At 40.5% G+C, this 15,112-nt stretch overlaps 1 protein-coding gene across 1 annotated transcript; it reads right to left on the minus strand.

Moving 5' to 3' along the window:
• Positions 1–8,371: 8,371 nt before the first annotated feature.
• On the minus strand, positions 8,372–14,545 carry LOC129559497 (aldo-keto reductase family 1 member C4-like). The gene is made up of 7 exons (XM_055431306.2): positions 14,462–14,545; positions 12,612–12,779; positions 12,209–12,325; positions 10,886–10,963; positions 10,349–10,471; positions 9,430–9,539; positions 8,372–8,585 (listed from the first exon to the last, which is right to left on the minus strand). The coding sequence occupies exons 1-7, from the start codon at positions 14,543–14,545 to the stop codon at positions 8,372–8,374; spliced, it is 894 nt and encodes a 297-aa protein (XP_055287281.2).
• Between the last annotated feature and the right edge of the window lie 567 nt (positions 14,546–15,112).

Raw genomic sequence — 15,112 nt, forward strand, 5'->3', positions numbered from 1 at the left:
GTCCAAAATGCAGTATACTTGGGTATAATCTCAAAGATGGCAGAATGATCTCAGTTCACTTCCAAGGCAAACCATTCAACATCACCGTAATTCAAGTCCACGTCCCAAGCACAAAGGCCAGAGAAGCTGAAGTTGATTGGTTCTCTGAAGACCTAAGAGACCTTCAAAATCTAGCACCAAAAAAAGATATCCTTTTCATGAGAGGACTGGAATACAAAAGTAGAAAGTCAAGAAATACCTGAATTAACAGGCAAGTTTGGCCTTGGAGTACAAATGAAGCAGGGCAAAAGCTAACAGAATTTTGTCAAGAGAAGGCTCTGCTCTTAGCAAACACCCTCTTCAAACAACACAAGACCTGTTCTGTAGAAGCTGGAAAAGGCAACAAAATGGATTTCCCCCTACAACCTCCAGAAAAGAATGCAGGCCTGCTGGCACTTTCAGTTCAGTTCAGTTCAGTTGCTCAGTCGCGTCCAACTCTTTGCGACCCCATGAGTCACAGCACGCCAGGCCTCCCTGTCCATCACCAACTACTGGAGTTCACTCAAACTCATGTCCATCGAGTCGGTGATGCCATCCAGCCATCTCATTCTCTGTCATCCCCGTCTCCTCCCACCCCCAATCTCTGCCAGCATCAGAGTCTTTTCCAGTGAGTCAACTCATAGCATGAGGTGGCCAAAGTTTTGGAGTTTCAGCTTTAGCATCAGTCCTTCCAATGAACACCCAGGATTGATTTCCTTTAGAATGGACTGGTTGGATCTCCTTGCAGTCCAAGGGACTCTCAAGAGTCTTCTCCAGCACCACAGTTCAAAAGCATCAATTCTTCGGCGATCAGCTTTCTTCACAGTCCAACTCTCATTAGCCCATTGAAACGGATTTTGGATTTTTGACCTCAGCATATGTAAATACATTGGTGTTGTTTCAAGACACAAAGTGTTTAGTCATTTGGTGTAGCAGCAGCAGTAACTAATACGGACATGCTTCAAAACTGCCCATCTCCGTCTGCAACATCATAGGTTTTCTTCTCTCTGCTGGACTGTTCCTCTGACCTCAGAGGCTGATGATCCTCTTCAGGGTACCCCAACAGTGTACTTGTCTCTTAATTCCACTTTCTTCTTCAGCAACTGACCAATTCCGTGGTCCTCATTACAGCAAAGTCTTTGAAAGCTGTGTCTACTCCGTTTCTCACTGATCTCTTAACACCACATCTTGAACCCACTCTACTCAGAGTTTGCCTTCACCACTCTATCAAAGCTGCACTTGACCTTGCCACAGTTAACTGCCAAATCCAATGATCAGTTTCAGTCTTCTCTTACTTGTCCCCTTGGAAGAATTGGATTCTTTTCTCCTCCAATCATTTCCTTCATGTGCCTTCTTAGAACAGTCCCTCCTACCTCACTAGCCTCTTCTTCTCTGCCTCTTCTGCTGGTTCCTCACAATTTTTTTAAGAAAAAATTAACTTTTCAATGCTGGGTTCTCATGAAGCTTGATGTCCATGTCTACACTCAATCAATGTATACAATATTGTCTCCGATTTTCTAGTTTCATGGCTTTAATGGAAAAACAGTGGAAACAGTGTCAGACTTTATTTTTTTGGGCTCCAAAATCACTGCAGATGCTGATTGCAGCCATGAAATTAAGAGATGCTTGCTCCTTGGAAGGAAAGTTATGACCAACCTTGATAGTATATTGAAAAGCAGAGACATTACTTTGCCAACCAAGGTCCGTCTAGTCAAGGCTATGGTTTTTCCCGTGGTCATGTATGGATGTGAGAGTTGGACTGTGAAGAAAGCTGATCGCCGAAGAATCGATGCTTTTGAACTGTGGTGTTGGAGAAGACTCTTGAGAGTCCCTTATACTGCAAGGAGATCCAACCAGTCCATTCTAAAGGAGATCAATCCTGGGTGTTCATTGGAGGGACTGATGCTAAAGCTGAAACTCCAAAACTTTGGCCACCTCATGCGACGAGTTGACTCACTGGAAAAGACTCTGATGCTGGGAAAGGTTGGGGGCGGGAGGAGAAGGGGACGACGGAGAATGAGATGGCTGGATGGCATCACCGACTCTGTGGACATGAGTTTGAGTGTACTCCGGGAGTTGGTGATGGACAGGGAGGCCTGGCGTACTGTGATTCATGGGGTCGCGGAGAGTCGGACACGACTGAGCGACTGAACTGAACTGAAATTTGAGAAACCACAAATATAAATATTTTACCTAACCCTTTACTCTAATAGCCTTCTATGCCCAGCTATATGCATGCATCTTCACTTGGGTACTTAAAGGCATCTCAAATATACATGTCTATAATTGAACTCCTAATCTTCCCATGAAAGTGTGCTCCCCCACATTGTCTCCATCTGAGAAAATGGCATCTCCTTTTCCTATCCCTTAAGCACAAACATTGGGAGTCAGTTTTGATTCATCTTTTCCTTTCACTTTATGTCCAATATGTTAGACAGTCTAGTTTATTCAGCCCTTAAAATGTATCCTTATTCTAACAACTTTGACCACACTTACTGTTCCTTCTGTGGTCAAAGCCAACGTCATCTCTCACCTAGATTGCTGTAGAGTCCTAAAGAGGGCTCTTTTTTCCCCTTTTTCATCTCAAAATATGAATGAGGGTAATTTTTGTGAGGCGTGTTTATTTATGTAACTACCCTTCTCAGAACCCAAAATACCATTCTTCATTTCCCTCACAGTAAATTCCTTTCAAAACCCCTTGTGACACAAACCTTATGGTGCCACTATCTCTCTGGCTTATCTTCAGCTTCTGTCTCTGCACCTCACTAAATTTCACCCACATCAGCCAACTTCAGTTCAGTTCAGTCACTCAGTCATGTCCGAATCTTTGCAACCCCATGCGCTGCAGCATGCAAGGCTTCCCTGTCCATCACCATCTCCCGGAGTTTACTCAAGCTCATGTCCACTGAGTTGATGATTCCATCCAACCATCTCATCCTCTGTCATCCCCTTTTCCTCCCGCCTTCAATCTTTCTCAGAATAGGGTCTTTTCAAATGAGTCAGTTCTTCATATCAGGTGGCCAAAGTATTGTAGTTTCAGCTTCAGCATCTGTCCTTCCAATGAATATTCTGGACTAATTTCCTTTAGGGTTGACTGATTGGATTTCCTTGCAGTTCAAGGGACTCTCAAGAGTCTTCTCCAACACCACAGCTAAAAAGCATCAGTTCTTCAGTGCTCAGCTTTCTTTATTTTGTTGTTGTTGTTGTTGTGAAGCCTTAGTTGTTTTTTTTTTTTAATTTATTTTTTTTAATTGGAGGCTAATTACTTTACATTATTGTATTGGTTTTGCCATACATTGACATGAATCTGCCTGGGTGTACATGTGTTCCCAAACTTGAACCCTCCTCCCACCTCCCTCCCCATCCCATCCCTCTGGTTCATCCCAGTACACCAGCCCCGTGCATCCTGCTTTCTTTATAGTCCAACTCTCACATCCATACATGACTACTTTAAAAACCATAACTCTGACTAGACGGATCTTTGTTGGTAAAGTAATGTCAGACAGATTGCTGTCCCTAAATGTTATATAACCCTTGTCCTTCTTGAACTTAGTATTTTCTGTTCCAGGTAATGAATGGAGCCACTGTCTCTATGTTGCAAGGCTGTTTCTTGTACAAATGAAAAGTTGTGTGGGATGAAGGGTAGTTGGTGTCTCTGCCTAACAGATGTACAGAAATGAGAGAGATTGTGCAGAATTATCTCCTACAGGCACTTACTCATTTCTAACAGCTAAGTCCTCCTGATTTCATTCACAGTCTTATCCTCCAGTAGGATATCAATTCAAGAATTTCTCATTTTAATTGATATTTATTGATAATACCATGTGTTACTAAAGAATATTCAGTAAGGTTTTGCTGAATTAATGAGTGAATGACAAGCAATGAATCAATGGCCAAATATATAAAAATTCTTCAAAATGCTAAGCATGGGGAAAAAACTAAGAAATTAAATAAAAGAATAAGATATGCTGCTTCATAGTAAGCAAAATATAATACTGGATTTCTAAGTCATATTTTTATTTTACCAAGATAATTATGCTAAGTCAAAAATAAGTAGAAAACCTATAATTGAAGATCTTTTCTATTTGTAAATGAAACTACACACACATTTCTACAGGAAAATCATAAGGAAAAGGCACCAAATTTAAATGGGTTAATCACAGCTTATCTTTATGCTCCATCATTTCCTTTCAACTTTCCAAACTTTCTGTAATTTGCATTTTTTAACTATCACAAAAAAGTATTCTTACTTTGAAGTCTTTATTGTTTCATAAACTGCTTATATTTTAAAGGAAAGGCAAATTTTCAAACATTCAGACACTTCATTTAAGCACTGTCACCAAGTACAAAAATCCTCTTCATAGTCCTAGAAGCAAGTAATTCTCAGAGAACCACAGTGAGAGCTGATTGTCAATATTCTTCAGAAAATGGATAGCCAGGCTGACCAACACCACTGAAAGAAAGGAGGAGGATTAACTTATTAAATCTGTCATGCTGTTGAAAACTGCTGCTCGATAGATGCAGTCAGGATATATTTGTCTAAATATATAAACACGTCCCTCATTCTCCCCTGACAAGCACACATGTAGGTGTCTGCTCCATGTGCACATGGCACCTGCACGTCCAGTCTCAACATTCACGTGTGATATTCACTCCACGGTGACAGGTAGTCTGACTCAAGTTACAATTTTTATGAGATCACAAGACTTAGGGCTAACTGTGGAGGTCATTTCAGACACAGGTAGAACTTCTTCGGTCCCTAGTTGATGAGAAGGTGCACAGTGAACAGATTCGCTGTCCTTTTCCACACATCCATGGATGAGCAAATACTGGGCACTCCACACATACAGAGCGAGCGCCTCCATAGAGGAACTCGTCATCTATAAGAGAGCTTCCATGTGCACCTGAGTAACCGTACAGTTCACAGTGGGAGTATCACCTTTGTAATTTATAGTCTAGTCAAACATTTGTTATGCGGTAATTACTATTACTGCTTTTTTCATTTCTCCCATGTTTCTACTTTTCTTTCAGAACTTAACTTTTTCAATTTGATTCATTAAAGAATGCATTCTAAGTGATACCAAGTACCAGGAGCCTGGCTAATGACCCGAGCCCACAAAGATAAATAAGTCTAGGTATTCACAGACTAATGAAGGAAAACATACAATTATACTTAAAAACCTTTAAGTAGAAAAAAATAACTATCCACCTTTTTTCAATTAACATGTCTTTTATCAGAAGCATGATAGCTATAAAAACAATATGGAGAGCTTTGAGATCTTTCATTGGAAACAAAATTTCGTTTCTCCAATAATTGGTATTCCCTTCTCTCTAAACTCCCTTCCGGCATCTCCCTGTTTGATTAGCCCTCTGTCCCTTCAATCCTGACATCTTCCTACAGTAATTAGGCAGCTGGAATTCAATGTTAGTGACTAAGTCAAAGTCACGAAGGTAGGGGCTCCCCAGGTGGTGGACCCCTGATGGACAAATACTATACTGGTGTGAGTCTTGACTCAAGAAACCAGAGAGACGCAGACGATCTTATCTCAGTGTGTCCTGCTAAGCAGTCACTCACTGGAGGGTCAGTTAAGCTCAAGATCTACTTGTAATTCAGTTTTGTGAGATAACAAGGATGAGGACATGGAAGTTGTAATAGGGAAGAAAGGGCAGTGAAAAGATCGATTTGTAAGAAGCAAATGGTGTCTTGGTGGAGAAATTTCCATTAGGGAGAATGTCCACCAGACACTTAGGGGACAGGGTGGGGCAGACCCATATGACTTCGCAGCACTGATGGATGTTGGCCTTTCTAGGACCCTCCTCCAGAAAAAACATCTACAATACATTTTATAGTTGTGTCGGGGTTAACATGATTGCAGGCTTCCTAGGTGGCTCAGTGGTAAAGGATCCACCTACAAAGCAGGAGACATGTGTTTGATCCCTGAGTTGGCAAGATCCCCCGGAGAAGGAAATGGCAACTCACTTCAGTATTCTTGCCTGGGAAATCCCAGGGACAGAGGAGCCTGGCGGGCTACAGTCTATGGGGTACCAAGAGTTGTAAATAACTGAGTGAATAAAAACAACAACAAAACTTGAATGAAATTTGTGATGGATTCGGACCCTGAAAGAATACAGGGCTACAGGCACTGTCCGCTCTATGTTTCCTGGGTCCCTCAACCTTGAGAGGAGGTACACCACGCACAGGGATTAGAGGCACAAAGTAGTGAATTCACCACGATGTCAACCCAGGTGATTTAATTGAAGGGCTGGCCTGGACCCCATCACATTTCTCTTGGTCAGAGACAGAGCCCTGGAGGAAACCTCTGTTCTGAGGTCTGCAGGAAGCCCCTGGTTTACTCCTACTCTGGAAATCAGCACTGTTTTCCTAGAATTAAGCTTTTAAAAAGCTAAGCTCTCCTCCTGACCTGCCTGCTACAGAAATCAGTATTTGTGGGGAAAATCAGCAAGTCACTTACGGTTGGAAATCGTAATATCTTATGTTTCTGTTGAGGCCATCGATTGCTTTCATGTCTTCTGGAGTCAGTTCAAAGTCAAACACCTGGAAGGAAAGAAGAATCACATTGACCTCTCCCCCAAGGAGCTGGACTCCCCCTGGGGACTGGAGGACTTTCCAGCTGGATGGAGACAAGAAGAGTGGACAGGGAAGCCATGTCTCTCCTCAGCTCCCAGGTGAACAAACCTGGGACCTTCTGCTGAGTTCTCACCTCTCCCTTCCCACACATTCTCCTTCTCTGTCCACCTCACAAACATTACAGTGCATCAGTCGCTTATCTTTCTAATTGAATTACTTGGGACAAAAAAATCTAAAATGATTTTTTTCCAAACACACTGCTTTTACACACTCCTGACGTGATACCTGAACCTGAGCTGACATTAGACTGATTGTCTTTCCCTAACATGCCCTAAGGATGACAGCATTCAGCTGAAGCAATGTGGGAAGGAGGCGCCCCTGAGAAAACCTATTCAGGAATCTGATATCAAACTACTCATTATCTTTGATTGAATCTAAAAAAGAAACTTTATGTATATACCTTCCAGGGGAAAGTTAGAAAAGTGTCTAAACCTTAAGGAACAACAAATTATTAAAAGTTCACCTTATAACATTGAAATGGAAAACTCAATATTGTAAAGAAATTCATTTTCTCCAAAGAGACCTCTTGTTTCAATGCAACATGAACCAAAGACTAAAACACATATTCTGTTGTGGAAGTTGGTATAGTGATACTGACTTTTAAATAAGAGAAGAGCTACTCAAAAGCAGTCAAGACATCCTTAAAATAGAAGATCGTACCATACTGAAAAGCAAAACTTGTTTTTTACTTCAGTAACACAGTACAGAAATAGTTAAATAGAAAATAGTGGACAGAAATGTACTTATGGACCCTTGTTATGTGACAGAGTTGACAAAGAAAATGTGGAAAATATGGACAGTTGTTGTTATTCAGTCACTCAGTATGTCCGACTCTTTGTGACCCCAAAGGAAGAGATTTTTCCCCCACTCACTGACTGAGAATCATATCACTGTGCTGAAAAGAAGACTAGGTTAGTTGCCTTATTCAAGCCAATAAAAACTATACAAAGATGTCTTCAGCCTTCTCTGACAAGAGCCACATCCACCTGTTAAAGCAGAACTGCTGAGCTGACAGACTGAACTGCAAATGCACAAAAGAACCCAGCCTAGAGGACAACAACTTAGCTGAGTGCAGGCTGATTTTCAAACCACAGATTCAGAGATACATAAATGAACTCCACATTAACTCCTGAAACTGGGGAGAGTTCCCTATACAGCTAAGGGTACAATAATGGTCTCCTACAAATAAATCAAAAGAGAAACAACCTAGCTAAAGTGAACAAGGTCTTGAAGGAAACTTCACAAAGACAGAAACTCAAAAAGATTAAATGTATGAAGATGAAAATCTATTAGTATTCAGGGAAATACAAAATAAAACCACAATGATTTGGAAGCTAAAGATCACTGCCATAATTTTTGTGCTCCCAAATTCACATGATGTTAAAAATGGAGGCTTTGAAGGAGGATTAGGTCATGATGGCAGAGCCCTAACGAATGAGATTTCAAGAATATCATATTCATATAAGAGACTTGGGAGAGCTCTATTGCCCCTCCAACATGTAAAGGCACAAGGAGAAGCCTGTGACCTGGAGGAGAGCCCTCACCCAACCACACAGGGACCCTAATCTCAGATCTACAGCTTCACAACTGTGAGAAACAAATTTAATTTTTTTCACAGCCACTCAGCCTGTGGTGTTTTGATAGAGCAGTTCAAACAGTCTAAGAAAAATCACATGATGCAATTTTCAATTGAGAACAGAGAAACTAAGATATTTTCCATAGGAGCCCTCTGCCCACAGCCCCGCTCATCACCTGCATGTTCTCTTTGATCCACTTCTTGTTGTTACCCTTGGCCAGAACCACAACCCCACGTTGTATCTGGTAGCGAAGGGCAACCAGAGCTGCCGTTTTCTTGTGCTTTTGGGCAATGGCAGAGAGAACCGAGTCCTCCAGGAGAACGGGGTGGTTTGGGTTCACCCTGCAAGGAATTTCAGAAACGCTGAGGAGCTGAGACTAAGTACAAGTTTCTGAGGAGGCTTTTCACACAGACCAAGTAGGTCCAAAGTCTGGTCCAGGGACCGGCAGCATCAGCATCACTTGAGATCTTATTAAAAACACAAATTCCATGACTGAGCTGAAGACAAACTGAATCAGAACCTCAACTGTGTCACTTCCCAACTGTGTTTACAGAGCTCTGCAGGTGATTCAGAAGCACTATTGAGTTGAGACCAGAATGCCAAATTGTGGATTATTTTCTTTAATTCTCAGGGATTGTTTTTCTTCTACAGTCAAGGGTATGAATAGAGAAACAGTAGGAAGAGCCCAGGAATTCTTTTTAAATTTAATTTATTAAGGTATTGATAAAAATTGAGTAGTCTCAAAAATAAGAGACATTTATTTCATCGTTATTTTTCTATAGATGTTCACAGAAATGCTTCAAATTGAGATTTTTTTCTATCATGACATAAGAAGCAGTTACATATTATCATCCCAATTTTAGATATAAGCTAAGTGAGGCTTGCAACTTCTATTTTTACAAATGTGTTCATTAGTTAATAAGTAAATGATGACATCAGCTTGTGTCTCTGGTCTCAACTGGGGTATTATATATAGATTTCAATACAGACATTTGTTATTGATGAGAATGTAGAAAAATTGTAATACAATGTAGAAAAATTGTCTGGGTGATGGGAAGATAAAAGAGAAGGATTCATTTCATCCCACCCCTCTCTCTCCCCTCTGCCTATGAGAGTTATCTAAGTTCTGTGTTATTTAAAGTAATTTCAGGGAAACTCCCAGTTGTCTTCATTAGGATTCAATACCATTCTTTTACTCGTTGAGATCCCAGAGCAGCATAGGCAACAAGAACAATTTCATGTGACTTGCAGAAATCCAACAGTTTGCTCTGGTTGAGATAAGGGTGACATTCCACCTGTAGAATGCCCAAACAGAAGAGTGTCAGATTATATGCAAAGGCAATATTAATATGACAGAGAAAGACTAAAAGTTTTCAAAGGCTAAAGGAAAGACTAGAACATAAAATGAAAACTGGACATGTCAACATCAACAGAAAAACAGAGAAAAGAATATTTATACAGTTAATTTTATGATAGACATGGATGGGAGAACCAGTCCAAGATTGAGTAATCAAAAGCTGTGCTCTACATTTGAGTTGATGTTCCTGAGTAAATATTTCATAAATTACTAGTATCACATTGAGCCTTGAACTTCACCCACAAACCTGGAAGATTTTCATCACCTCCAACACATTTTTATGAACTATGCTCCCTGTTTAAGACTCATCAATGTTGAGACACCAAGACCAAGAATTCAGACATTGGAACCCCACACAAACCCTTAAAATTCACCTCAGCTGTTTTGACTCTTTATTACTTTACTTCTGATTCCATGTTTTCATCGTCTTCCTTCTTGTATGCAGTTCTCTTCATGGCACATTCCCTTCATCTGCTTATCCTTTCATCTCAGGGAAATGTCTCCTCCTTCTAGTTCTTGGTTCTACCCACAGTTTAGAAGGCAGGCATCCCACCTTTCCACCCAGACTTTTGTAAACAGAGATACTATTATTATGGATTCTAATCACAGCATCCAAAGAGGTTCTGCTCTCTAGAATCCTCTGTCCAAAAAGGTCAGATGAACAGGAGGGAAGGAGAGATAGATATCTGGCTCCAGTGCAAGAAGGGGGTTCTGAAGAGCAGAAGGGAGAGGAGCCGAGCTGCTCACCTGGTTGCAGACAGGCTTGTACTTGAGCCCCGGCTTGTTCAGGATTTTCTCCAACTGCTTGTGGTTGAAGTTGGACACCCCAATGGACTTGGTCAGCCCTGCATCCTTACACTTCTCCAAGGCCTGGGAGGGAGGGGTAGTTAACAATTTCATGGAATGATAGAGCAAGAATAAATGCTTCAAACCATCGGTAATCACACTCATCTATCAAAAATTATCCTTGACTATCAAGAATAATAATCAGGAAGAAGGTCATGATATAAAAAGAATTATGGTCCCCTCCTTAGGAAAAAAACCCAAAAAGACATATCTCATGAAAGGAAAGAGATGCCTGTCTAACTGCCCCATATTCTCCTCTTTTGTGCCTCTTTGTGAACACATCATCAGTGGTTTCCTCCCCACAACTCCAGCATCCCAGCCCTTAGATTCATGAACTGCTGAGTCTGATGGTCCACAACCCATTCTCACAGGTGGAAGAAATGAAGGAGTTTCCCCCTCTTCTGGCTCCTCCCTTGGTTCTCTCCTCCCTGGACTCACCTCCCACGTGTGACAGAGATCCACCGAGTCAAATATCATTTTTCCATTTTCATCTTTTGGAAGTAATTCCTTCCCTGGCTAGAATGGAAGCAGTCATTTTAGATATGTCACAAAATAATTTGTCTGCATTTAACCAGGCTGCCAGGAACCAGGGATTAAACCTCCATGAGGTAGCTTTACAACTTTCTAGATACTAATATTTGCAATGTGATTTGCATATATAGATTTGTCAGTAATTTCTTTAATAGGGAGACATATTAATCTCTTATATTCGATATATGTTGTAGTAAATACAGTTTGTCTAGGTCCTAAAAGCGACACACAGTGACTTCTCTGAATTTTCTCTGTTCCTTATACTTATCTATGTTGAAATTCCTTTCTGTCCTGGGAATAGCAGTAAGTTGCTCGACATAATTTCCAGAATAACAATTTCAATCTTGACCTGGGATAGATTTCAGATTTCCTTTTCTCTCTGAGCATCAGATGCCCTAGGGCAGGCATGTGAACCAGCAAGGCTCTTTTTAGGTTGATATGGAATGTGGACAATCCAGACATGCTCTCAAATGTTCATGGCCATGATAAGCTTAGGCGGCCCTAAGGCCTTAGTTGCCACTAATGAAAAATGTTCAGTAAAAATAAAGCAAACCATGAGTAGTGCCATGATAAAGGATAGAAAAAGAAGACATTTCTGAAGAGTACTGCAACCCTCAATTCTGCCTGTGGATGGGATTTGCCATCTACATAGTCCATGAAACTATTTTGCATCAGATGGCTTGAGTTTATTTCTGTGACTTGAAATCAAGTGTTCGAAGTAATAATATTCTGAATGAATAAGTTCAGTCCACAAGCATCAACCTGAAGACAAGAGAGAGTGTAGGCAAGGTCTCCCAGGTCCTTATAAAGGCATGAGGTTTAGACGCACACAGAGGGAGCGCCACCAAATCTGCTCACCTAGAAAGGGTGAAAGACAAGATAAACTCATCATATTCAATGTAAGGCAGTGTCATGCTCATCACAGCTGCACCAAACTCTTGGGTCATGAAATCCCCAGACACTCAGGGGTCATAAGCAGAACTTGCTTATTTTATTTCCTTTAATTTTTCAGGCAGAGCCTCAGATTATTAACTCCTTTCTCTGGGAGACGTGTAAGGAAGTCAAAGAAACTCAGTAAAAAAATGATCACAAATGATTACTTGGGGGATTCTACTCTAGTGTAACCATCCCTTCAACCTACTAAGACAAATCTTAATTCAACCATCCATGCAAGTTGATGAACATTCTAACACAAGATGTAACATTAATGTTATCACACAAATTTCCAACCTTCAGAGCCAGTGGAAAATGAATAATATAGAGATCAACATAGTCCAGTTGAAGATTTTTCAGTGACTTTTCCAAGGCTGGTCGGACCAACTCTGGTCGAAAGGATGTGCACCAAAGCTGTAGGGGTTAAAGAATAAAAATTGTATTAATAATACTTTAGGTAAATTTTTTTGGCCGTACATGTGGCTTGTAGGATATTACTTCCCCAACCAAGGATCAAATCCTGGCTTATGGCAGTAAAGCACCAAGTTTTAACCACTGAACCACCATGAAATTCTAATACTTTAGTAATGTACCAATAAACATAATTCACTAAACAATTCTTCACCAAATGACCCTGTTTTATAATTGTCACCTGGGCACAATCACTTGCACACATGTGCACACACACAACACACCGTACCTTTGAAGTGCAGAATATGTCTTCTCTCTTCACAGTGCCATCTGCAATCTTGCTTTGAATGGCTTGTCCAACCTGCTCTTCATTTTGGTACAAATGAGCGCAGTCAATATGGCGGAACCCAACCTCTATAGCAAATGGGGTGAATTCCAGAGCTTCCTTCTTAGCAACCTACATAAGCAACAAAGGTAGAAGTTGAATATCCAAATAAGAAATGGTTAGGCACAAGCTTTGACCTTCTCAAGAATCAACCTTTTTCTGTGTCTTTGGTTATTCTGTATGTTTAGTGACGAACCCATGACAACTTCCCTTAACATTCCTAATAAGTAATTAAATGGTCACCACCCGGAAACCCATCAACATCAGGTGATCAGTGGTTGATTGCTGGCATCAGAGGATGGCAGGTCCACCTCTAGGTTCAGTGATTTGTTGGAAGAACCCAAGGGACTCAACAAAATGTTGTAGTCATGAATATGATTTAAAATGTGAGGTGTTTGAAGCAAAATGAACAAAGTTACATTGTGCCTGGTAAATGTATCAGAACCAAGGTGAAAGCTTCTGAGACTTCTGTCCACCAATGAAGCCACATAGACAGAATACAATGAAAAAAATTGTATGTATACAAGGTGCACAATGTGATGTTCTCACAAATGTTACTCATGTTATTCACTCACTCAGTCTCAACTGATTCTTTGCAACTCCATGGGCAGCATGCCAGGCTTCCCTGTTCTTCACTAACTCCCCGAGTTTGCTCAAACTCGTGTCCATTGGGCCAATGATGCCATCAAATCATCTCATCCTCTGTCACCTCCTTCTCCTCCCCCTCAATATTTCCCAGAATCAGGGTCCTTTCCAATGAGTCAGCACTAGCATCAGGTAGCCAAAGTACTGGAGCTTCAGTTTTAGCATCAGTCATTCCAAGGAATATTCAGGTTTGATTTCCTTTAGGATTGAGTTGTTTGATATGCTTGCTGTCCAAGGGACTCTCAAGAGTCTTCTCCAGCATCACATTTCGAATGCATCAGTTCTTCATTACACAGCCCTCTTTATGGTCCAACTCTCACATCCATACATGACTACTGGAAAAACCATAGCTTTGACTGTATGGGCCTTTGTTGGCAAAATCTCTGATTTTTAATGTCCAGGTTTGTCACAGCTTTTCTTCCAAGGAGCAAGTGTCTTTTAATTTCCTGGCTGCAGTCACCTTGACAGTGATTTTGAAGCCCCCCAAAATAAAGTCCATCAGTGTTACCATTTACCCCATCTATTTACCATAAATTTATAGAAACAGATGCTATGAGCTTACTTTTTTGAATGTGGAGTTTAAGCCAACTGTTTCACTCTACATTTTTACCTTCATCAAGAGACTGTTTAACTCCTCTTCACTTTCTGCCATTGTTGTGGTATCATCTACATATCTGACATTATTGATATTTCTCCCGGCTATCTTGATTCCAGCTTGACCTTCATCCATTTATTTATTAATTATTTTACATAATAAAATTGCAAAGTTTACAAAGAAACTTTGCAATTGCAGTCACCCTCAAAGGAAAGCAGCTGACAGTCAGTGTTCTTGACAGCCAAGTCTCACCACTTCTGCCAAGCTGGGAAAGAGATGGAGACTGGAGCGGAACCCAGAGGAATCTGCAGGTGAGCACAGCCTCAGACCCTGGTGCAGAGTGAATGCTGAATGCTTTCTTCCCTTTCAATGGGATTGGTTCTAGCCTGCTTAGTGAAACAATGTGACGCTCCCAAAGTCACACTGGACTCAATGACTTGATAATCCAAGTCCCCTTACACTTATGTTGCATCTGTCTACTATTTATATCTCAACCCCTAACCACTACTGTTACCTCATCAGGTGCATAGGTTCCAAATCCCAGGACAGGAATGACATAGCCATCATTAAGTTTCACCTTCTGTCGTTTGGGATCCATTGCTGTTTCTTCTCTGAGTAAGTAGACTCTGATTTTTTTCTTCTTCCTTCATAGGTTAGGAAAAACAGGAAGATAACACTCCAGCTTCACCATCCAATCTTAGCAGATAAATCGTAGGAGGAGCATGATTAAACCAATACCCATTGAGTAAGAACAGGATTGAAATCAGTTTACTTATTTGCTTTTCCTTATCAGTAAAACATTATTACATAATGATGATATGTGCTGAATAATTATTGATCATATGTTAAGACTAGAAATTTCCACAAGAGTAATATTTTTCATTTTTCACAACAAATTTCGATCAAATATCAATTGAAACAACTGTCTTACAATGAAAACGTATGCACATACACAAACCACACAATCTAAAAGTATTTTTAAAACATTTTTCAAAATGTTACCCCTTAATAAAGAATCAAAACTTCAAATGAAAATAGATTTGCCTTTTTACATTTCCCACCAGCAAAATTATTTGCTTGCAGATCTGACTGGTGAAATCCTGAACAGGATACAGAAACCAGACATTTTGGCAAAGTACTTATTGGAGGTTAATTATTAATAGCC

Source organism: Moschus berezovskii, chromosome 15 (genome assembly GCF_049115385.1).
Source record: "Moschus berezovskii isolate FMDL1 chromosome 15, NW_MosBer_1.0, whole genome shotgun sequence".
Lineage (NCBI taxonomy): Eukaryota > Metazoa > Chordata > Mammalia > Artiodactyla > Moschidae > Moschus > Moschus berezovskii.